Consider the following 23,472-nt stretch of genomic DNA (forward strand, 5'->3'; position numbering starts at 1 on the left):
TCACCATTGCTACAGGGTAAAGGTAAAATGTAAATGACACACAGCTACCTGCAAAAATCCCAAGTGTTGGGGTAAGTGCATTAGGTGCTAAAACTGCTATCTACCCAGGAAGTCAGAAGTGTTCTCTTCCCAAGCAATCCCAAGCTCCCATTCTCAGGACAGGCAGGAAACCACCCAGCTAGAATCTTTGTCGTCAGTGTGGGCCTGTTGTGGAGGGAGATCACAGTTCAAAGTACCCTAATATGGCCTGGCGTGTGGAAATCAGAAGCACTACAAACTGTACGCCTTGTCCCCTGTATGTTCAGAGCTCTTAGAAAGTGCAAGTTACGGATTACAGTGGTGCCCCGCAAGACGAATGCCTCGCAAGACGGAAAACCCGCTAGATGAAAGGGTTTTCCGTTTTGGAGGCGCTTCGCAAAACGAATTTCCCTATGGGCTTGCTTCGCAAGACGAAATGTCTTGCGAGTTTTTCCGACTTTTTTTCCTCCCCCCCCCTTTTCTAAGCCGCTAAGCCGCTTATCTGCTTATCCGCTAAGCTGATAGGCCGTTAAAAGCCGCTAAAAGCCGCTAAGCCGCTAATAGCGCTAATCCGCTAAGCCGTCAATGGGCTTGCTTCGCAAGACGAAAAAACCGCTAGACGAAGAGAATCGCGGAACAGATTCTTTTCATCTTGCGAGGCACCACTGTAGTTTGTTTTGCTGCCTAGAGCAGTTCAACAGTTGTGCATTTAGGGATGGCGTGGGGTAGAGGAAGTTCACGCATGTAAAAAAATTAAGTGTGGAGTGGAGAAGGCAGAAGGGAAAGAGTAAAAAGAGAGATTGGAAAGTGGTGGGCTTGAGAAGAGACAAATCCTTCAGTAATGGAATACTTCCAGGAGGAGGAAGAACAAACCAAACCTGAAAAAGACAAGATGTTTGCAGCAAGGCGATCCACAGTAAACACTCACACACCCAGCTTTGCAATGCATGTTGACTCTGCAGCCCTTACAATGCAATGCAAGGGATCGGCAACACCTTACGGAAAGCCTTTTATTTTGAGGAAAGATGATGCCAAGAAGGACCTGCCCTTTTAAATTCCTCCCTGGCCGCCATTCCATCACTCCTCAGCTTGTGCCACAGGTCTCCCATTGTGTCCACCTGAAAGTCTTGCGCTCTCACCCATCCCCTCCTAGCGCAGCTGCCCCTCCCCGAAGATTTAATGGGCAAATCTTCCCGGGAAGCTCACCGCAGGGTTCTTCTAAACTTGCAGGATGTGGCGAGCTGCACGGGAGCGCTCAAGCGTGCAGCAGTTCGGGCCAGACATGCTCCTCAGCGATTACCGCCATCCATATTTAATTACTTTTCCCTCCCTTTGTTTGTTAATTTTTAACTAGAGTGCGCCAGCTCTCAGGGGCCATTAGCAGTCCCAGGCAGCAAGGTTCAGCGAGCAGAAAAAGTCCTTGTGACAGAACATACATTACTTGGCATTCTTGCCTCCCACTTTGCCAGAGAGGTGTGGAGCTTGGGGGGGTTATTTTCAGTCGTGCGCTCGCAGTCCGCCCCACTGCAGGTCGTGAATAAAAGATAGTGTTCCATTTGAAGCTTATTTCCCCTTTCCCTCCATGTCAGAAACTGTTTTCCTCAAGCTCTGGTTACGTTCTCATTTATTCTTTCCCCAAGTTTTCAGGCTGTAACTTTTATTCCCTTTTAAAAGGAGGAAGGCTGTGGCTTGGGCAAAGGTTTCATTTCCTCCAGAATGCCATCATACTCCCGTCTTCATGTTCAGTTTTGTATATTACGTTAGCACAACCCGGCTGGAAAATTGCAGAGGAGAATACACACCATCCCCGCCTCCGCAAAGCTGGGGCCATCCCTGAAAATGAGGGTTGCAAGACTTGCCCTGTGACTTCCAGCCCTTGCAACTGACACAAGAACCTGACCTATCTAATGTGCTAGAAAAGAATAAGATATCTGCTTCTTGGTGTGTATATTGCAGGTTCGGGACCTGCCCTTTTGCACTCTTGTAGGATGAACTGGTTTAGCTACAGACTGTACCACTCAGAGAACCACTCAGGGAACCCTAATGGCCTCCTAGGTGGCTGCCTCTCCAGCAACGAAAGTGCCTCTCAAAAAATAAAAAGGGTGCTTGCTACTTTTAACCAAGAAGAGAGAATCAGGCTTCAGAGTGGGGAAATTTTAGGAAAGGGACATTTTCAAGCATCTTGTCTTCCACTAGATTTTCAATTAAGGTAAGAAAATGTAGTGTTCTATGACAGGGATGTCCAACAGGTCGATTGTGATCTACTGGTAAAAAAGGCTCAACAACTTTGACCTGAACCCCCCAAAAGGGGGTAGATCACTGTCAGTTTCTAATTCTGTGAGTAGATCACAGTCTCTTGGGAGTTGACCACCCCTGTTCTAGGAGAAACAAGCAAAGCAGAATGATGGTGCCTAACTTCAAATAAGTTTGACTTCTGCTGTAAGATTCTTTTTTAACCACACACACACACACAAACTAGTTAGCAATAGCTTCGTGTGCCATCAAAGCTAAGCCCTTGCCTAAATGCCCTGGTTCAGGACTACTGTTCCAGAGAAAGCTCCAGAAAACCCCTGGTCCCCACATGCCACTGTAACTAAGCCCAAGGCTTCGCCATTGGAATAAGACGCATTCTTCCCCTTGTTAAGTCCTGCCTCCACTTTCCTCCCCTTCCTCTGTGGTTTCCTCATGACAAATTACAGATTGTCAACTATCTGGGTAGGGACCTGCCCTTTTGCACTCGTGTAGGATGAACTGGTTTAGCCACAGACAATATTCATGGGAGACAAAAAAAACTGCCAGAAGGCATTCCATTCGAAAGATTTAAAGTTGTATTATCTCCTTGTAATCTTTACAGGTAAGGCCAGAAATTATGCACATTGCAACATCAGTCAATCAATCATGGCATAAGCTAGCCTGGCCAAACCTTTATTCCTGTCTTTTAATAATGCACACTGCATACTTCTTTTCAAGAGCACTGAACAGCTTGCGCTGGCCTCCCAAGTCAGGCCACTTAAGTTTCAACAATGCTATACAGCACTGGGTGCATTCAGGCTGATTACCAGTGATGGACTTTAAGAAGAGATATGGCCTGGATTAAAGAAGCATCAGATGATATTATCATGCTTCACCATACAGAATGAGGTCAGGCTATCTTAACTATGGTCCATGTGGCCACAGAATTTACCAAGGTCCATGAATCCAGGCACTAAAGAAGATTAAGAGCTCTCATCAAGCTGTAAACACTAGGACTTGATCATAATTCCTGAGGCTGGAATAAACACAACACCTAGTCGGGATTTAGGGGATGAGATATTTACTTGAGGTTTCCTAAAGTTCTCTGTTTTAGAACCGTATTTGATCTCTATGTGAAAACCTGCTCCATGCCCCCCCCAACCTAACCTAGTGGTTATGTTGTGTTCAGTCCTCACTAAAGTGTCCTAACATCCTCCTACTAGAATTTAAAACTACAGTCGTACCTTGGTTGTCAACCGCCTTGCGACTCGAACGTTTTGGCTCCCAAATGCCGCAAACCCGGAAGTGAGTGTTCTGGTTTGCGAACGTTCTTTGGAACCCAAACGTTGAACGTTGCTTCTGCAGCTTCTGATTGAGTGCAGGAAGCCTTGGTTTGCGAACGTTTACAGAACTGGAATGGACTTCCAGAACAAGAACCAAGGTGGTACTGAGTTACAGGCAGGAAAATGGATCTCCTTACCGAGAAATGTTCAATTGATCCATATACCGACTCTAAAATATGTCTGATCTTTGTGTTAATGAATCATGTGCTACATTATCCCACAGTCAGGTAGGTAGCCGTGCTGGTCTGACGTAGTGAAAATGAATTAAAAAATTGTCCAGTAGCACCTTAGAGACCAACTAAGTTTGTTCTGGGTATAAGCTTCCGGGTGCATGCACTTCTTCAGAATTTTCAGTTTACTTCTTAACATGTTTATTTCAGCATTTGCCTAAAGGGGGGAGGGGGGGTTATGAGCTGCCCCCCAATTGCTTGAAAGCCATTCACCAGGTGGGAATTTAACAAAGTGTACATAAGATCCCTCAAAAGAATGTTACAAAGACTAGCTTGCCAAGAGGCAAGGGGGTTTTCCTTCCTAGATTTCTGACTGGGTGAAACCATGCAATAAAATTCAAAGCTCTTGGCACAGAGATATATTTAAAAATGTATACTCTGCTTAATCAGCCCTGTCGGCCTCTTGAAGTGGCAATGAAATCATCACTTCAGTGAACACAGAACACCACATAGCAACAACAGAGCCTGAAACCAACCAAGCAGAACGGCAGAGAAACAAAAGCAACTTCTTCCTCCAACTCCAGAGAACCAAAAAGGGCCACCCAAACAGGAAGACCTTAACATGTTTCCTAAAAGCTGGGAAAGGGCAGTGTCAGCCGTGCAGGCCTCCCAAGGCAGACTCTAAATCTCACTGCCATCGCCCACGCCTCCACTAACTAGGTTCACAAAGCAGTATCTCAGTTGCACATCTGTATGTTTCCCCATCATGTCTTAAGATATACAGGCTGTGCAAACCTCTGAAAATCCAGGCTCTTTAAGGCATTAGAAGGTCAGTACCGGCACTCTGAAATGGGCCAGATACTGAGAACCAATGCAGCTCTTTAATGGGTGTAATAATCTCCACTCCTGGACAAGAGCCTATTTTCTGCAGCTGTAACTTTCAGACATTTATCAAAAGGTTGCCCCCATAGAGCACACTGCAATATCCAAGCCTGCAAGAACGCCCCATGACTTATTTCTTTAGCCACTAGGAAAGAGAACAGCTAGCCAACATGGAGCTGGAAAAAAGGCACTCCTTGCTGCCAATGACCTCTGAGTATCAAGTAACAAAAGCAGGATCAAAGGGAATAAGCTGTAAACCTGCTTTTCCTGACGGAGTGTGACCCGCATCGAAAAACAGCCTGAACGCTCCTTCCCAGCTCAACAGGCCTATTGTCAGCATCTCATATTATCTGGGTTAAGTGCTGCTTCATTAGCTCTTCTGTAGCCCAACATCATGTCCAAGCAACAATTCAGGATTTTCTCTGACTCGCTGGGAACGGACAACAATTCAGGCAACTGGATTACAAGTGGTCATACGCACATCGCAGTTAAGTTTTTGCTCGGTAACTTCGTTTTGCTACAGCTCAGAACGTGTATGAAGTACCGTATTTTTCGCTCTATAAGATGCACCAGACCACAAGACGCACCTAGTTTTTGGAGGAGGAATACAAGAAAAAAAATATTCTGAATCTCAGAAGCCAGAACAGCAAGAGGGATCGCTGCGCAGTGAAAGCAGCAATCCCTCTTGCTGTTCTGGCTTCTGGGATAGCTGCGCAGCCTGCATTCACTCCATAAGACGCACACACATTTCCCCTTACTTTTTAGGAGGGAAAAAGTGAGTCTTATAGAGCAAAAAATACAGTAACTGCTCACAATGCAAATTCCCCCATGTGACTTAAGAGGCCATGTGCATGTCCTCTGACAGACTTTTGTTCCATCTACCTCCCTTCTCTCTGGCTTTAGAAACACACGTGTACATAAACACGCTCTTGCACACCTCCCCCTTATCCGTTGTAAAGACAATTTAGCCTTGGAACTTTGAAGCAAACTGTGGCAAAGGCAAGCCTGGGAAGCAGAGTCCATATATACAAGGGGGTATATATGTGTGCAAAGACCCGGCAGGTATTTCTCGCTGCCTTGTGTGAACGGAAGTGAAATTACTCGAGGAGAGAAAGGTGTTCACGGTTCTATCAGGCAGTGGGGTGTTGTAAATTTTTCCTAACTCCGTCCCCAGTTGTCCCAAGGAGAATGTGTCAGCTTGATCGAGATGTGATCATTAATATCTCTCTGGGGTGGCTGTTAGCCAGACAGGTGTTAGTCGTTCGGGGTGCACTGGAGAGGATCAGGTGGTATAATGTGGGTGAAGGTGTGACTGATTGGTATAAATTACCTGGGCATGCAGTGAAGCAGGGTAGGTGAAAGCAGGCGGGGGTAGAGCAGGTGCTAACTCCGCTGGGTAGAGAGGGTACGGCGCCCACACTTCAGGGCTACTGGGGTAAAGTGCAGGCACTGTGAGCTCATCTGCAAGAGAAGAATAAGGAGAGTTCATGGTTATAAAAACAGCAAATGCAGGAAACAAAACGGCAAACACAAGCAGAGCTCAAGGAGGACCCTCCGACTCCCTCTGCCTTCTCCTTAGGAAATGGAATCAGAAGAGCAGGTACAAAAATTCTGCTCTGAGTTAGGGCGCCAAAGTTTGCAACTTACGTTAAGGAAAAGGGTTATTGTCCGAAAGGAAACTGAGTGTTTTGTTGGCTGGAGAAAGAAATGCAAGGCAGTCTACAGCTGCTGTTAAGAGGCGGAAAGTGAGCCACTCAAAAGTATTCTGATGAAAGAATACAGACTCTGGGCGAATGAACTCTTATGGCTGTGGCACTTTGCATCCTGATCTAGATACACATCATAGTAAGCCATAGTTAACTGTTTACCGTGGTTGCCTTGGTGGCTCCTGCTTCGCTCTTCCCCTGGTGTGAGCCTAGGCAACAAACCACAGTAGCCTGTTACATCTAAACCAGGGATCATAGCTTGCTTCAAACCACAATGTGAAGCCAAGGTTGTTCTTGGCCTGCCAATCATAGTCAAGATTTGAACTCAGGACTTCCTAACTCAGAGGTTAGTCTCAGCTACCCCACTACATTTGTCTCCCCAATTAAAAACAATCCAGTCATCTTAAGAATGGGAGGGAGAGGGGGCACACAGAATGCCATTCTGCACAGAACAAAATCAAGAGTCTATATGATAATGAAGGTTTTCTTCTACCCTTTCACAGCAGTACAACAACATATCAGTGGTTCAGGTACCTTATTTAAGTTACAATACCAGCACATTCCTTCTCTTTCCTTTGCCCCCACTCATGAAGGCCTCCTACCCAGTGCTTCCCCCTATCTCCACTAGTCACCCGTCCCTGAAGAGTTTAGACGAATCTAGGGCAGCCAGGATAACTACTCATAATTTCAGCTCCATCCTTGCTTTGCAAAAAGAAAGGTGCAATTATCCATTGCAGTTTCCTGTGCCTTTTCCAGATCACCTTTTGGGATAGGTCACCTGAAAAGTACACACTTCAAATGCAATCCTACTAAAATAGCAATTATCACACAGGCAGTTTTTTATTTTCAGTCTTTTCCCTAACAATGCCTTGCACCGAACTTGAATTTTTCATAAGCACCACCATGCCAGAGCTGAAATATCCACTGAGCCAACCACCGGGCGCCAAATACCTCTTTCCCGGTTGCCAGCTTAGACCTCACCATTCTGTATATGAAACATCCAAGAACCAAACGTTTCCATAACAGCAGAATCCGCATGCCATGCTGGGCTGCATGAGTGCAGCTCCCTGTCTTCTCTGAGAGCTTGTGAACAAGCTACCACTTTACTTAATCTAGTGGGTAGTGAGGAAAGATGCATCTCAACCTTAATCGGCTTCATTTCAGAATGATTTATGTGTGCCTCCTCCATGAGAGGTTTGGAGGGCGGCAACATGAGGTAGGGCCATTTCTGCAGTGGCTCCCCGTTTGTGGAATGCTCTCCCCTGGAAGGCTCACCTGGTGCCTTCATTATACACCTTTAGGCATCAGGCAAATACATTTCTCTTCTCCCGGGCCTTTGTCTAATTAAACAATCTATGGCCTGGGGTAAAAAGGTAAAGGGACCTCTGACCATTAGGTCCAGTCATGACCGACTCTGGGGTTGCAGCGCTCATCTCGTTTTATTAGCCGAGGGAGTCGGCGTACAGCTTCCAGGTCATGTGACCAGCATGACTAAGCCGCTTCTGGCGAACCAGAGCAGCGCACGGAAACGCCGTTTACCTTCCCACCAGAGCGGTACCTATTTATCTACTTGCACTTTGGCGTGCTTTCAAACTGCTAGGTTGGCAGGAGCAGGGACCGAGCAACAGGAGCTCACCCTGTCACGGGATTCGAACTGCCGACGTTCTGATCGGCAAGTCCTAGGCTCTGTGGTTTAACCCACAGCGCCACCTGCATCTCCCATGGCCTGGGGTATGTGCATGTTATTATGGGTGGCATGGAAATTTAATAAATAATAATAATTATTTCTGAGGTTAGAAGAGGCTTGATCCATTTCTTCCAATACAGTGGAACTGGTCTTTGTTACAAGCCCAGCATCAACTCAACCTCTCTTTTTTTGCCCCCCTCCCACCACCAAACAAAGCCCCCTAAAACCAACTGCTGGTGCCACAACAGTCAGGGAGAAGTGGGTGGCTTGTTGTCCCCTCACTCCCACTCAGGGACAGAAGAAGAGGATGTGATCCTCTGCTAGGACTGCTCCCCTCCCCAGCTGTTTTGACTGCCCAAGGGTAGAGTTGGCAACTATCAACCTGTTACTTCTCCTCCTATCACGATTTGCTTTGCCCAAGTGCCCCTGAGCTTCCTTCCAGGTATGAGAGAAGGTGGGCAATGGCGGTTCCCTCATTGCGAGAAGCAAAGCTACAGGGAACCAGGCAGAGGGCCTTCTCGGTAGTGGCGCCCGCCCTGTGGAACGCCCTCCCATCAGATGTCAAAGCAATAAACAACTACCTGACATTCAGAAGACATCTTAAGGCAGCCCTGTTTAGGGAAGTTTTTAACGTGTGATATTTTACTGTATTTTTTGTTTTTATGGAAGCCGCCCAGAGTGGCTGGGGAGGCCCAGCCAGATGGGCGGGGTATAAATAATAAATTATTATTATTATTATTATTATTATTATTATTATTATTATCAGGGAAGGTTGGAATCTCACTGAAGGAGTCTTGAGCCATCTGCACTACCCTCAGATTTAAAGAAATCCTCTTTTTCCACCCGCAAGACACCATGGCAGAGAACATCCAAGCAAAGCCCCAGTGGGAGCTGACAGGGATGCACTTTAATTACAGCAGAGATTAAGTGTTTGTCCTGTTGGTTTTAAAAGCAAGATAAACAGTGAAAAGTTGGCAAGGGCTAATGCTAACAACGTTCCCTTCCGCCATTCATTCCTAAGCTTTGTGGTCATTCTCGAGCAGAGAGCAACAAGCCTATAAATACATGCAAGAGCTCCAGAACCTTCCCCGAAATATGTGAGCCAGGAGGAGTTTAGCAAGAATGCAACACTAAGGGACGCTGCCATGTAACCTGGGCCCCACTTTTCGGAAGCTGCTCTGCTGGAACTTGCAGAAAGGGCACTTGCAGCCACACATACTCCCTTTTCGCCTCTGGAATTTCATCCTCTCCCTGTTCTCTTCTCTCTGTTGACATTTCGGTTGCAAGCTCCTTGGGGTCAGGGACTATGAAGTGTCACGTGTTCAGATGGAATGCTATCATCGTTGGGCGTCCCAGGGGCCATTTCCCAATATGTGAAATGTATAATGGGAAACAAAGGGTTGAGCCAGGCAAAACAACAAAAAGTCGCACTGGCTCAGCTACAAAACTACCCCTCTATGAGCAATATGACACATCCGGTGTAATAATGTCACACCACATGAATACTCTGGGAGACTGACAACTATTCTAAAGAGAGTTGAAGACAATCATTATTGGTAGTGGTGTCTACATGTGTGTGCTGTTGTTGTTGTTTTTCTTCATCCTACCATTGTCTCCAGTAAAACTGATTTTGCAGGTTCTTCAAGTATTAAAATGTACTGCAAACCTCTGTTGAACCAGGAACAATACTGGGGCCAAAAATGAACAAGCATCCAAGCATACACAACATGAGCCAAAGTGTTACAGTGATGACCATTTGCTCAATCTTTGAGATATACAGGGGTGAACTGCATATCACATCAAACCATAGCCTAAAACAACCCAAGGTTTAATGCATGGGTAGGCAAACTAAGGCCCAGGGGCCGGATCTGGCCCAATTGCCTTCTAAATCCAGCCCACAGACAGTTCAGGAATCAGTGTATTTTTATGTGAGTAGAATGTGTCCTTTTATTTAAAATGCATCTCTGGGTTATTTGTGGGGCATAGGAATTCGTTCATTATTATTTTTTCAAAATATAGTCCGGCCCCCCACAAGGCCTGAGGGACAGTGGACCGGCCCCCTGCTGAAAAAGTCTGCTGACCCCTGTAACCAAGCAGCTTCCCAGTGCATGCTCCACACAGGGCACAAAACAAGCCTGTCTGGAAGACATGTTGTCCAAGCCTGGGCTCATAGTTTGCCTCCTTGAAACATGCCACAAGCAGTAACCAGTTTGCTTTGGGTTGTTCACATAATGCTCGTTCACATTAAACCATGGTTTGCTGTAAACTACAGTTTAATGTGACAAATGAACTGGACCAGTCTTTTCCAAAATTGGGAATCCCAAACGTGTTCCGTTTCCTATGCTTATTCAAGCTACTTTTTCATGATTCTAGCAAACGTATAGAGAAAATAAAATACAAAATTATGTTACACATTTATGTTGCTTTTCCCTCTCAGGCAGTTTTACCTTGCGCTCTCGAAAATGAGGACATCAGGTCTGTCACGTAGTCGTGACAGTCGTATTCCAGCAAAGAGCAAGCCAAGGCACAAATGGGATGACACACGTGATACGCACCGTGAGTTTATCTAATAGCAAATTTGGCTATTAGATGTTAGATGGTTAGATGTTTCTGAATAGATGGAGTGCTCCCAAGATATTCAGGAAATGACTCATGTGTAAATAAGGAGAAACAGCAGAATAGCCCAAACCTTTTGACGCAAAATGGCTCAATGGGAGCAACAGTATTCCATTCTCCTGGGGCCATTTTGTGGAAAACGGGAATGACACTGGCCTGCACTGAGTGCAACTCTGCTGCCGGTTGAAGTGGAAAAGTAGAAATAATAGGTTTCAGACAGAAAAGTTTCTTTGTATTTTGTTTTTTTGCAATATGCATCACTTATTACTTTCACTAAATTCTCATTTGACATTTGGTTACCCATTTGCCTAATTTTAAGACACACTCAGGCTTTGCCAGATGTTCAATAATTTGGTGTCCATCTGCCAACTTCACTGCTGCCCCAACTCCAGATCATTCATGAACAAGTTAAATAGTGCCAGTTAACATGCTTGGGGGGGATCTCACTGCTTATTCCCCCCCCCACACACACACTAAGACAACTGTACATAAAATTCTGCCCTCTGCTTCCTATTATCAATGACTTTGCCTTATGTGGATCTGCTCTCTTATTCCATGACTGCCAAATGTCTTCAGGAGTCCATGGCAAGGCACTTTTATCAAAAGCGTTTTGGAAGTTCAAATACGTTCCACCTTCCAGATCATCCCTATGGAGTCCTGATTTCAAAGCCTTCGGGTCTGGCATGGGGGGAAAGCAACTTGGGAGAAGGGGAGGGGGAGCATTCTTTGGGGAGAAGGGGCTCAAAACTCACACACCTGCACACTCCTTTTGCTTTGCTTGAAATTTCCCCTGTCTCCACTTTATAGCCAACATTCTAAGACAGAGACTGTTGCCACAGTACCCTAAAAAATGCTCCCTAAATATTGTAGCTAAATTTGCCAAAAATTCAGAGAAGTGCAGGGCCAGAACAGCCTTTAGGCAGGGTGAGGCCGCTGCCTTGGGTGGCGGAAGTTCCCAAGAGTATCCTGCCTGCTGCCAGAATTGGCACCAATTTGGGGCAAGATCTCACTCAAAGTTGATTCCAATACCAGAGGTGGGCAGCACAGGCACTTCCTGTTTCGCCACAGGGGAAAACTGCAAAATCCAAAGAACTGCTACGCTCCAATCCACACATTAGTCCAGGAGGTGGAGATCAGGACAGGTCATATAGGAATTTGCAGACAAGTCGAGCATTCCTATCCAAGGCACGTACCACTGCTTGCTCTTTTATGGTGAAGCACAGACACACACACTCACATACTTACACGGCTCCCTGGTAATGAACTGAGGTAAAGTGTTGGGGGTGGCAGGAGTGCTTGGATTTGGTGTCCCCACTAATTTGCTCTTGGCCATCTTCGTGTTGGCCTTGGCGAACTCTAGCCGGAGCGTCTGGGGAATTTCTGGGTCAAAGCGGATTCCCTTTTTGCAGAAAGAGAAAGAACGAGAGTTAGTTCTTCCTGCAGCGATATCCCGGTGGGCAAGTTGCACTGAAAGTAACGGAGAAGACTTATCTGTAATAGAGAAACCTTTTGTAATAGATAAAAGACATAATGCGGCGGAAAAGGTGTGAGTAAAAACAATGTAGAGTGGAGGGAAGAAAGCCAGCTTATGAAACAATGCAGTTGCCGTATTTTTCCAGCTATAAGACGCCCCCATGTATAAGACGCCCCCTATTTTGGGGGCCTCTGATTTAAGAAAATGGGGAGAGATGGCCCCCATGTATAAGACGCCCCCAAATTTTGGACATTATTTTTTTAGGGGGGAAACCTAGTCTTATACACGGAAAAATACGGTATTTGATTTGAATGTTATTGTGAAAATGTTTGAATAAAATATTATACGCAAAAAAAATTGAAAAGTAACAGACAAGACTGCATACGGCATGAGAATACAATAGAAGCAGCATCATACAAAGCAAATAAATCCAGAAAGAGGAGCGTGGCATCAGGTCTGAGATCAGCACCAGGCATGACATAGCAGGACCCAGAAGTATTCCGGGAAAGTGGAAGCGGTGGGCAGCTTCAGCCAGCACGCCACTTCGCAGTCTGCCCTAGTAAAAGAAGCTTTTTATATAAAAAAAGAACAAAATGTTCCTGGCCCACCACCTGATAAGTTTTACTGGGGTGTGTGTGTACCAGGGCACTTTGCCCAGGGCACCCTCAAACATGGTGCCAAGTCTGCATAACATCCTCCTGAGAAATGCAAACCCAAAGCCACTGCCTTAAATAGGCATACGACAGAATGGGGTGGGATGATGCATTCAAAAGGCTCCGTAAGAGAAACTTCACCAGCGAAAATGATTCGGTTAAGAAGCAGCATTTCTTCAGTTTAACCCGCCACAATTCCAAGGAGAATTGTGACAAAATGATTCACGAGAAATTTACGGGCGTAGATGGCCTAGGAACAAGTCCATTACAAAAAGGCTGAAGAAATTAAGACGTGTCAGCCTATCAGAGATCAAGACCAACTTTTCTCCCTGTCTAAAAGGGTATACAAATGCAGAGAGACAATCATTTATGCTACCCATCAGGAAAATATATAAAGATCCATAATGAAGATGTACAATATTTTCCTATGGAGCCTTTCAATAAAATATTGGGGAAAGACACTTCTAGTCTTTTGAGGAAGTAGGTTTCAACAGAACAATGATAATGATAATATTTATACTCCATTCATCTGGCTGAGTTTCCCCAGCCACTCTGAGCGGGGGATGACAACAATAATTCAATAATCATTTCATAAGTCTGTCCAATACCCTATAAGCACTGCTATCCTATACAGGCAACTCCACATTTGGCGTGTTAAAGGCACACATGTCCATTGATGCATGCACCATTTTTCGCTCCAGAAGGGTGCAGGGCAGAACAGGGCATGCTTATGCATGTCCCACCAATATGCACAGTGCCTCGGAACGCAACCCCTGTGTAAATGGGGACTTGCCTGCACTGCAGGTGTCAAAAACAAGAGTTCGTGATCAGTATGATTTGAACCAGGGAGTTATTTGCTCACAGCTCAGGTGCTTATAATCATAGCCAAACTTCAATCATGGCTATAACTGTTAAGGCTTCCTCCCATTAGGTAACCTGGAATTTGCAGTCCACGTCACAAAACTAGGTTCTAGGAAATTTACGTAAGTGTTAAACCTCTTTCAGCAATGCACTTTTGAGTTCTAAGATGCCACTTCTTAAATTTCCCATATGGAAAACGTATCTGCATATGCACACATGCATGGAGACTCATGTGAACATTCCACGGCAAGTCCAATTAAACTCTTAAGTTCTGAATGTTTATTAAAACTGGAGATGAACTAATTGTTTGTTTAGTGCATTGACAAAAAAAATAAAAATAAGTGCACCTCCATATGGTGTGCTGCCCAGGATAGAATCAGAGCTGCAAGCTGTTCTCTGTATGACTGCCCCAAACATAAGACTCAGAAGGAAATGACACACCCTATGCTTTCCAAATTTTATTTTTGTTGGTCCTAGAAACAGGACACTACTGTTTGAACCTAATTTTTCTATGCATCACTACAGCATTGCCAACAGAACACTGCAACTTGGTGTGGGTGGATAAGACTGATTTCATGAATTCAATTAACAACAAGAGAAGTGGGAGAAGATAAACAAGGCCTATGAAAATGTGAATCTTTAGGGAGACAGACTCTGGGAAATTAAATATTGAGAGAAAACTTATGGGATGAGGCAATAAATAAAGCTTGACATCTTCACTCTCATTTTTAATTAAAAGCACACACAATTATGTTAGCTGGGCTTGCAAATTCTTGAAATAAGCTACAGACAGAAATAAAGAGTCCATTAAGGTTGTGGAAAAAAAGAAGCAGCTGTAAGCTTTGGTGTTCCATTAGGCTGAACGGAGGAAAAGAGGCAGGAACAGTTCAGCCACCAAAGCTCAGTATGGAAATCCCATGTATCAGTACCCCAGATTCTGGAAACCTCTGAACCCAATCTGCCCATTGTAGTAATAGATAGTGAAGGGTCCCTAATGAATAAATCATAACTACAACAGTGAGGCAGACGCTTAGTGTGATTTAAAATACAACCCCACACCCAACTCCCACCAAAGGCATTTTTTAAATAGCGTACAGAATTCAATCATGTGATTTCACCACTTGCAGGCATACAGGTCAGATACAGGTTTACCCACCTGAAAGAGAACTATCCCTACAATAATAGATTTGCAGAGCTGACTGTCCCAGCAAGAGATGCTTCCAAAGTCTTGTGCCAAGGAGGGCAACATAGGGAGGGGCCATATCTCCATGGTAAAGCAATGCTTTGCATGCCAAGTTTGCAGGTCCATTCCCAGGCATCTCCAAGACCTCTACCACAGACAGATGCTCCCAGTCAGGACTAAGCAATGCTGTGGCTGTATGGACAAACAGTGACTCAATTCTGAGATTATGGCTGCATGTGACAATGCATGTGAGGACCATGGGATGTCCAAGGACAGAGCTCCTCCTTGCATGTGTACTGCTAAATGAGATTTTATGTTGGGTCTAAAACCCAATAACCCATTAAAAAGACTACCCTGTTTTGTTGTTGTTTAGTCGTTTAGTCGTGTCCGACTCTTCGTGACCCCATGGACCAGAACACACCAGGCACTCTTGTCTTCCACTGCCTCCCGCAGTTTGGTCAGACTCATGCTGGTAGCTTTGAGAACACTATCCAACCATCTCGTCCTCTGTCGTCCCCTTCTCCTTGTGCCCTCCATCTTTCCCAACATCAGGGTCTTTTCCAGGGAGTCTTCTCTTCTCATGAGGTGGCCAAAGTATTGGAGCCTCAGCTTCAGGATCTGTCCTTCCAGTGAGCACTCAGGGCTGATTTCCTTAAGAATGGAGAGGTTTGATCTTCTTGCAGACTACCCTGTTGGTACCCTCTAATTAGCTATAATGAGGCAACATCTAGCAACATATTGCTCAACTCTCTCTTGGCATTCAGCAAGGGGCAAAACTAGGCTTTATTTCACCTGGATCAAAGACCCAGTTTGGCGCACACCCACCCATGCGCATTTGAGTACAAACACACATAGGCCAGAAGCCTCAATGGCGCCCCTCTGGAGACGTCACCCGGGGCACTAGCTAATTAATTCTACAATACAGATTAACATCAGCTTCAGCCTTTAAAAGTATTGAAAAGCAACACCAGGAGGGCAGAAATTGCGAATGAGAGAAGGCGACAACACTTTCCCCCTGGAACTGTCTCTCCACAGCTGCTTCCTCTCCTGAAGACAGAGTTCCAGACAATGTTTACAACAGAAACGTGGGCTTGAAATGTGTCCCATGTGGCAGTTTGGGATTAAAAGGTGGTCCTACTGTGCGCTGTTTAAGGAGGACCCTGGGTCCTGCTTCTGAAAAGGTTCAAGGTGACAGATGCCACAGAAAGAAGATGGCAACAAGTACAATCAAATTACATACATTAACACATGGAATGGTCACCAATGGAGATCTGGGAGGGAGGAGTCCAGGGGCAATAGATCCCAAAGCAGGCTGGAGAAGTGGGCGTCACTGCCTCACCTCTCAATCCAGTGGCTATCAGCCCAGAGAGATGTGCTGATTTTCTAGAGAGCTCACCACCACCACAAGGAAGCATTCATACATAACAATGTGAAATGGTACAGTCCAAGGAAAAGCGTGGTTGCTTCTTGATTTGGCTGAATGTGGCAACCCTTCCGTCATGGAAAATATGCCTGAGCCAACTATGATGGAACATTAACTTTTCACAGTACAACTTCACCTTACCTCAAGATGCATTGTTCATGCCCAGTGAAGTGTGAGGCTCACATGTGTTGCATTCTAGGACCAGTATTATTTTAATGCAAACTGAAGTACGTACCATATTTTTTGCTCTATAAGACTCACTTTTTCCCTCCTAAAAAGTAAGGGGAAATGTGTGTGTGTCTTATGGAGCGAATGCAGGCTGCGCAGCTATCCCAGAAGCCAGAACAGCAAGAGGGATTGCTGCTTTCACTGCACAGCAATCCCTCTTGCTGTTCTGGCTTCTGAGATTCAGAATATTTTTTTTCTTGTTTTCCTTCTCCAAAAACTAGGTGCGTCTTGTGGTCTGGTGCGTCTTATAGAGCGAAAAATACGTTATCTGTTTTTTAGCAGGCCTTAAAACATGGGTGGGCAAACTAAGGCCCGGGGGCTGGATTCGGCCTAATCGCCTTCTAAATCCGGCCCGCAGACAGTGTGGGAATCTGTGTTTTTACATGAGTAGAATCTGTCCTTTTATTTAAAATGCATCTCTGGGTTATTTGTGGGGCATAGGAATTCGTTCATTATTATTTTTTCAAAATACAGTCCAGCTCCCCCACAAGGTCTGAGGGACAGTGGACCTGCCCCCTGCTGAAAAGGTTTGCTGACCCCTGCCTTAAAAGTTTCCCTGTTCACTTTAAACCAGGGGAAAAAAACCTTGCACCAGCAAGTAAGAGTCAAGAAGCTTGACAAAAAATTACAAACCTAGACTCCCTGGGAGTCTGAGCCATTCAACAAAAAAAAACATCAGTTTCTTGTTCCAAATTAAAGTTCCAACGTCCTTTTAAAACCTCAGAAGTTTAAATGACCTAATTTGTTTGGCAGCAAAAACTGGGGCCATAGGCTTTAGAACAAGTCACATTCCTAAAACATCTTTAGTATCAGCACCATATAAGGCAGTTTGTATCCTGCTCTGCTTCACTCTTATCCCCGAAGATTAGCAGAGCCAAGAAGACATTGTACATAAAAAATGAAGACAGGAAAACAGACTAGGGAACCAGAGTACTTGCTGCATGCTTTTTCTCCTAGTCTGAAAAATTGTTCCCTGCACTCAAGATATTTTTGCTCTTGAGGGTCATCAATAATGAGGTTAACTCTGTACACACAGAACATATTTCCCGGCAGCTAACTCCCCTCCCACCCCACACAAGACAAAGAATCAGTACTTTAAAATGAACAAAAATCAGTGTCGGAGAGAAGGCATTCTACTCTTCAGGAATGCTTCTCCCCAGTAACAAGGTGTTGCTGGGGGTGATCAGTTTTGAGGGAAACTCATTCCTCATATGCCTGGAGACACACTTCTTTATTACTGCTTTCCTGAGTACTGGGTACAACTTAAAGGATTGCCAATGTGTAGAGAGAACTCACATATGACTTGTCATCACTTGACAGCAACGACACCAAGAGATTATCTTCACATCTGACACATCGGGCATGGATGGGTTTTCCTCCCCAACACAGGGCAGCTACATTTTAGGTATCTGTCTGCGTTCATCCATAACCTGAGGCTGACAAGATCAATGAGCTGCATTGTTTCAACTCCATTATCAGGCAAAATTCCTACAAGGTAGCCTACGCAGGAACATTTAAACGAATAACTTGGAGCAGTTTCACAAAACTAAAGCCATTTGCGCTTCTCACTCAGTGACCCTGAGCCGCAGAAAGCTTAGTCATGTATAAGATTTACTAAAATCAATGGGTCTGAAGTCAGTCACGTAGCAAAGACATCCCCCATCTTCTACTGAATGTATTTATTTATACTAGCATTGGCATCCTATCCACCTAGTCCATGGGTAGGCAAACTAAGGCCCGGGGGCTGGATCCGGCCCAATCACCTTCTAAATCCGGCCCGCGGACGGTCCGGGAATCAGCATGTTTTTACATGAGTACAGTGGTGCCTCGCAAGACGAAAAGAATCCGTTCCGCGATTCTCTTCGTCTAGCGGTTTTTTCGTCTTGCGAAGCAAGCCCATTGACGGCTTAGCGGATTAGCGCTATTAGCGGCTTAGCGGCTTTTAGCGTCTTAGCGGATAAGCAGATAAGCGGCTTAGCGGCTTAAAAAAAGGGGGGGAAGGGGGAAAAAGTCGGAAAAACTCGCAAGACATTTTCGTCTTGCGAAGCAAGCCCATAGGAAATTTGTTTTGCGAAGCACCTCCAAAACGGAAAACCCTTTCGTCTAGCGGGTTTTTCGTCTTGCGAGGCATTCATTCGTCTTGCGGGCCACCACTGTAGAATGTGTCCTTTTATTTAAAATGCATCTCTGGGGTATTTGTGGGGCATAGGAATTTGTTCATTTTTTCTTCAAAATGTAGTCCAGCCCCCCACAAGGTCTGAGGGACAGTGAACTGGGCCGCTGCTGAAAAAGTTTGCTGACCCCTGTCCTAGTCCTTTGCCCTCGTGAGAGGCAGTGATGGCCACCAACTTGGAAGGCTTAAAGGAGGATTACACAAGTTCATGAAGCCAACAATGGCTACAAACTCCAATGGCTATATATAACTAGTCCACCAGTTGCAAGAGACTGCAGGAGGGGAGTGCTGCTGCGCTTGGGTCCAGCTTGCAGTTCCCCATGGACATCTGGCCAGTGGCCCCTGGTTGCTGGACTAGATGGGACCACTGGCCTGATTCAGCAGCCTTTCCTTATCATCATCCACCTTTATTACGGTCCAGAGACCCAACAAATCGTTACAAAGAAATACACAATTCATACAGCCTACCTCCAGGTTAAACAAGCATTTTGTTCAGAATTTAGGGATCATTGGTTCTTGCAACCACCGATAAAAACTTTGCCACTGCTAATGTTCTAGCATTTGTCCGGTCTTCCAATAGGAACCTTACATAGTGAGCCTCTGATTTTCCCGGGAAAGGTACCAGGAAGGTTAGTATCAGTTCAGCCCTGGCTTGTTCGTATTTCGCACAGTGCAGCAAAATATGTTTTATAGAATCAGTGTCTTGAGTAGGGAACTCCTCTCAACCTGCTATCCAACACTGCAGAAGGAAAGATGTTTAGTCTGGCTTTGGTGAAAAGCCTTTGAAAGTTGGGTATTGTCGGGTCTTTAATGTAAGATGTTAACTTAAAGACATGCCCATATTGTACTCCTACTGCCAGCGGACTACAGTGTGATCGAGATCACAAGTCACTATGTGAATTATCCCATAATCTTTGCTTTAACATCTTTTGGGCGCCTTCATAACCCAGGTAATACAGTTGGTGGGGGGTTGACAGACCAATAGAGGTGGCTTTTTTAGCCATGGTTTTCTGCCATTTGCTGACAAATTCCTCATTGGTCAGGTGTTGCTACAAACCCTTCCCTAGATCAAACACTGAAATCCTGAGCCAATGTTTTAGGGCAGCCCACCATGCTTTAGTTGAAATTGGGCATTCACCAGCTTCTAACAGAAGTATGGAGTTGGGGACACAGTTGGGTACCTGCAGCAGAGATCGTAGAATTTTTTGCCGCCTTTCCTTATAATAAGGGAAGGAAGGCCTTTCCTTATAATTTCAGCGCTCATGGCACCACTCAATGCAACTAACAACTATTAAATTCAGCTATAAAACAATATAATATGCTTAAGACAGAGACAGGTACATCAGTTAAACAAAACCAAGAAATAAAAATCTGACCTATCAGAAAAAAGCTAGCCTAAACAAGCACAAAAATAACAGAGGGCCTGACAAACCTCACCAAGCAGAGTTCCACAATGTAGGTGTGGACACAGAGCAAGTTCCCTTCTCTCAATGCTTTTTTTCTGGGGGTACTCAAGGATACACAGTACCAGCAGCTTCTTTTCTAGAACAAAAGCACAGCTTTCTCTAGTCTCCATCAACTGAGCTTCCACTACAGTTGGGAGGCCGAGAAGGGCTCCTCTATCAAACTCAAGAGCATGGGCAAGCTAGTAGTATACTTGCGTTGGTGAGTCCTCACCAGTGCTATTTTTCCAGAAAAAGAGGTGCCAGAACACCTCCCTTGTTCTCTTATAATGGCAATGGTGCCACCTGAGAGGTGCCAGAACAGAGTTCCTGTGAGTTCCAGCTGAAAAAAATCCCTGGTCATCACCATGAATAACCTGAGTGTCAGCCTGGGAGGAGGTGAGGTAGAAAAGAGAGAGACAGGAAAGAGTGCATTGGACGAAGGGCCAGAGAGGCTGCAGAGAGACAGACATGGAGAGCCGTCATCAGAGGGAGTTGGTTGTACTAAAGAAAACAAGGCTCTCTCCTGTCACATTTTATCCTCACAAAGCCCTGTGAGGTAGGTTACGCTAAGAGAAGGTGACAGCTCAAGATCACCTAGTGAGCTTCATGGCTGAGCAGGAAGCTGAACCCATGTCTAGGACCCAGGTCCTAGTCCAACACTCTTAACCGCTATAGCAGACTTGCAATGGAGATGGGCTTGGGGTTCTTCTGCTTTGCAGAATGGTTTGCAACTATTTCACAAATAGCAGATGTAGAATTACGTAATAAAATAAAAGGAAACGCATGGAAGCTTACTTAGTTTGCATGACGTATGCAGACTGAAAGGTTCGTGTTGCTTTTAAAGATATTTGTTTCTGTTCAATGCACGATGCATGCACCTTTAGTTATGCAAACCTGCAGACAGACTAATTCAGAGCCATCTGAAATCAAGATCGACATATCCCTGCCTGCTTACTCAGGTGAAGAATTCACTGTACAGGACTGCATGTACAGTCAAAAGACTGTAAATTTCAGGCAAAATACCTCCAGGCAGTGTTTTTTTCCCCCAGGGGGTACTCAAGGGTACACCTTTTTGTTGTTGTTGTTGTTGTTGTTAAAAAGTGTGACACTTACTGTGATAACTTCATGGTGAATATTGGCACCTATTTTTCTAGGGGAAAAAGCACTGCCAGCAGGGATTAGAGATATGGTTTAACATTTTGCATATGGACTGGCAAACAGAACCCCAAAATTGTTTATTAGGATTCTGTACTTAAGGTGTGAACGTAAGATATCCAGTCAAATCTCCTATAAAGAGAGATAACTCCTCACTACAGATATAACAAATTGGGTTCTTAAGCTATGTTAGTCCTCTTCTGAACTAATTTCCATCCTCCTGCACTGAGAACTTTAAAAAAAACCCTGTGTCTTTCCAACACATTTTAAAGGTACATTAAACTTGGCTGAACTTTGTTTGCACTCAACAATATCTGAGCTGGCAGAACACAAAAGGGAACATCTGCTCCACCTAATGCCACCTGAAGGAAGACTAAGGCGTTCAGAAAAATCACACAATAGGGTAATATTCCTGCTCCTCAACCCTAGTATAGAAGGGCTATTTTCTGCCCTGTATAATCCATGACTAATAATAGGAAAATTCCCCTTTACTATGATGGATAGAGGATGGTAACACAAAATGCAGGAAAGTTTCTACTTTCTTGCAAAATTAAGCTATTAACTGAAAAACAGGAGGGAGCAGTATCTACCGCATTTTTCGCTCTATAAGACGCACCAGACCACAAGACGCACCTAGTTTTTGGAGGAGGAAAACAAGAAAAAAAATATTCTGAATCTCAGAAGGCAGAACAGCAAGAGGGATCGCTGCGCAGTGAAAGCAGCAATCCCTCTTGCTGTTCTGGCTTCTGGGATAGCTGTGCAGCCTGCATTCGCTCCATAAGACGCACACACATTTCCCCTTACTTTTTAGGAGGGAAAAAGTGAGTCTTATAGAGCAAAAAATACGGTATTTCTCCCCATCTACACAGGTGAAAGTAAAACGCAAACACTCAGGGATACTGCTCCCTCCTGTTTTTGGCAACGTAGTGTCTGAGGTGATGCTTCATCCCTTCTCAACTGTGGCTCACACTTGCAGCCTGCTTGCTTCATTCCACACAACACAATGAGGCCTCTGAAAACTGAGGTGGCCCCTGTATGTACAGCACTTCCTCATTCTCTCGACCCTTTTCCGGTTAAGGCCTGGTTTCAGCACTAAGACAGCTTTGGTCCTGTTGGTGGGTGGTTCTCAGTTATGGGAACCAGGCATTCAGCCTGTCCTAGGTGGAGCAGCAGTCTCCCTGAAAGAACAGATATGTAGTCAGGGTGCCACTGAAAACCCCGGTGGCATCAATGGCAAGGATTGTCTATTTCCAGCTACAGGCAATTCGCCAGCTACAGCCAACTCTGCCATCTCAGCTAAGTCCAATCATTCTAACAACTGTGGTACAGATGTCCACATCCTTGATGGGCTTCCATCACCTAATTAAAACACATCGTTTCCTCCCAGTATTTGGAGGTCTTGGGTTAAGCTTGCTCTGGGTTTAAGGATTGCCTGCACTATAGTTGCTGCTGCTGTTAAATTTTGGACGATTCAAGTTTTAAAACGTGGTGCGATTTTATTATGTCGGGAACTGCTTCGTAACAATACTCTGCACAGCTTTGCCTCGTGTTTTGTTTGTTGTCGTCCCCGTCTCTTAAATTCCTATGCTCTGTTCTTCATATGAGTGAGCATTTAAGGATCCCCATCTGCAGTCTCAAGTGCTACACGGCCGGGAGAAGTTCCACCAGCAGACTGTTCTGTTGCTACTGCAGCTCTGCTGTAACACAACCCAGAAGCTTTTCATATGGCACCAATACTCACATTCAAAGCATTCTTAGCAGCTTCTGCTTCTGAGCGACTGTCGAAACTAACGAAGCCCACAGGCTGGAAGAAAATGAGAAAATCAAAGGTTGGGGTGGGGAATTATTGTTGAAGGATGAATAAAGAACCCAGGGATAGGAATATTCACACTTCAGTGATAAAAAAGTTACATACTGCTGCAGCTACTGTAATCCACTGAATTAAAAGATTAATCAAACAGAACATTGGTGATTATCAGTTTTAAGTGGTGAGCTTGGAAGTACAAGGTATACTTGCCTGTTTTTTATAGCTATTTTGTGTTAAAAGGAAATGAACACATTAAGGTTTAGTTTTCCTTCGGTTAAAAGGCAGACACTTTATTATCTTTAACCTGTTGGCAGTTCTATAACATTTCTGTATGATGCTTTTGAAAATGTTTGCTGAACTCCACATAAACCCAAATAATGTTTAATAGCCCACAAGACAGCCAAGGTGAATCTAGA

At 44.9% G+C, this 23,472-nt stretch overlaps 1 protein-coding gene across 1 annotated transcript in view; it reads right to left on the reverse strand.

The window, feature by feature from the left end:
• RBPMS (RNA binding protein, mRNA processing factor) overlaps positions 1-23,472 on the reverse strand; it is a gene marked incomplete at its 5' end in the record, with an annotated part of 78,725 nt that overhangs the window by 18,414 nt on the left and 36,839 nt on the right. Inside the window, 3 exon segments of the mRNA XM_079959917.1 lie at positions 5,976-6,106; positions 11,900-12,053; positions 22,991-23,053. Coding sequence (XP_079816043.1) covers positions 5,976-6,106; positions 11,900-12,053; positions 22,991-23,053 — 348 coding nt within the window.

This window comes from Podarcis cretensis, assembly GCF_951804945.1.
Source record: "Podarcis cretensis genome assembly, chromosome: 17".
Classification (NCBI taxonomy): domain Eukaryota; kingdom Metazoa; phylum Chordata; class Lepidosauria; order Squamata; family Lacertidae; genus Podarcis; species Podarcis cretensis.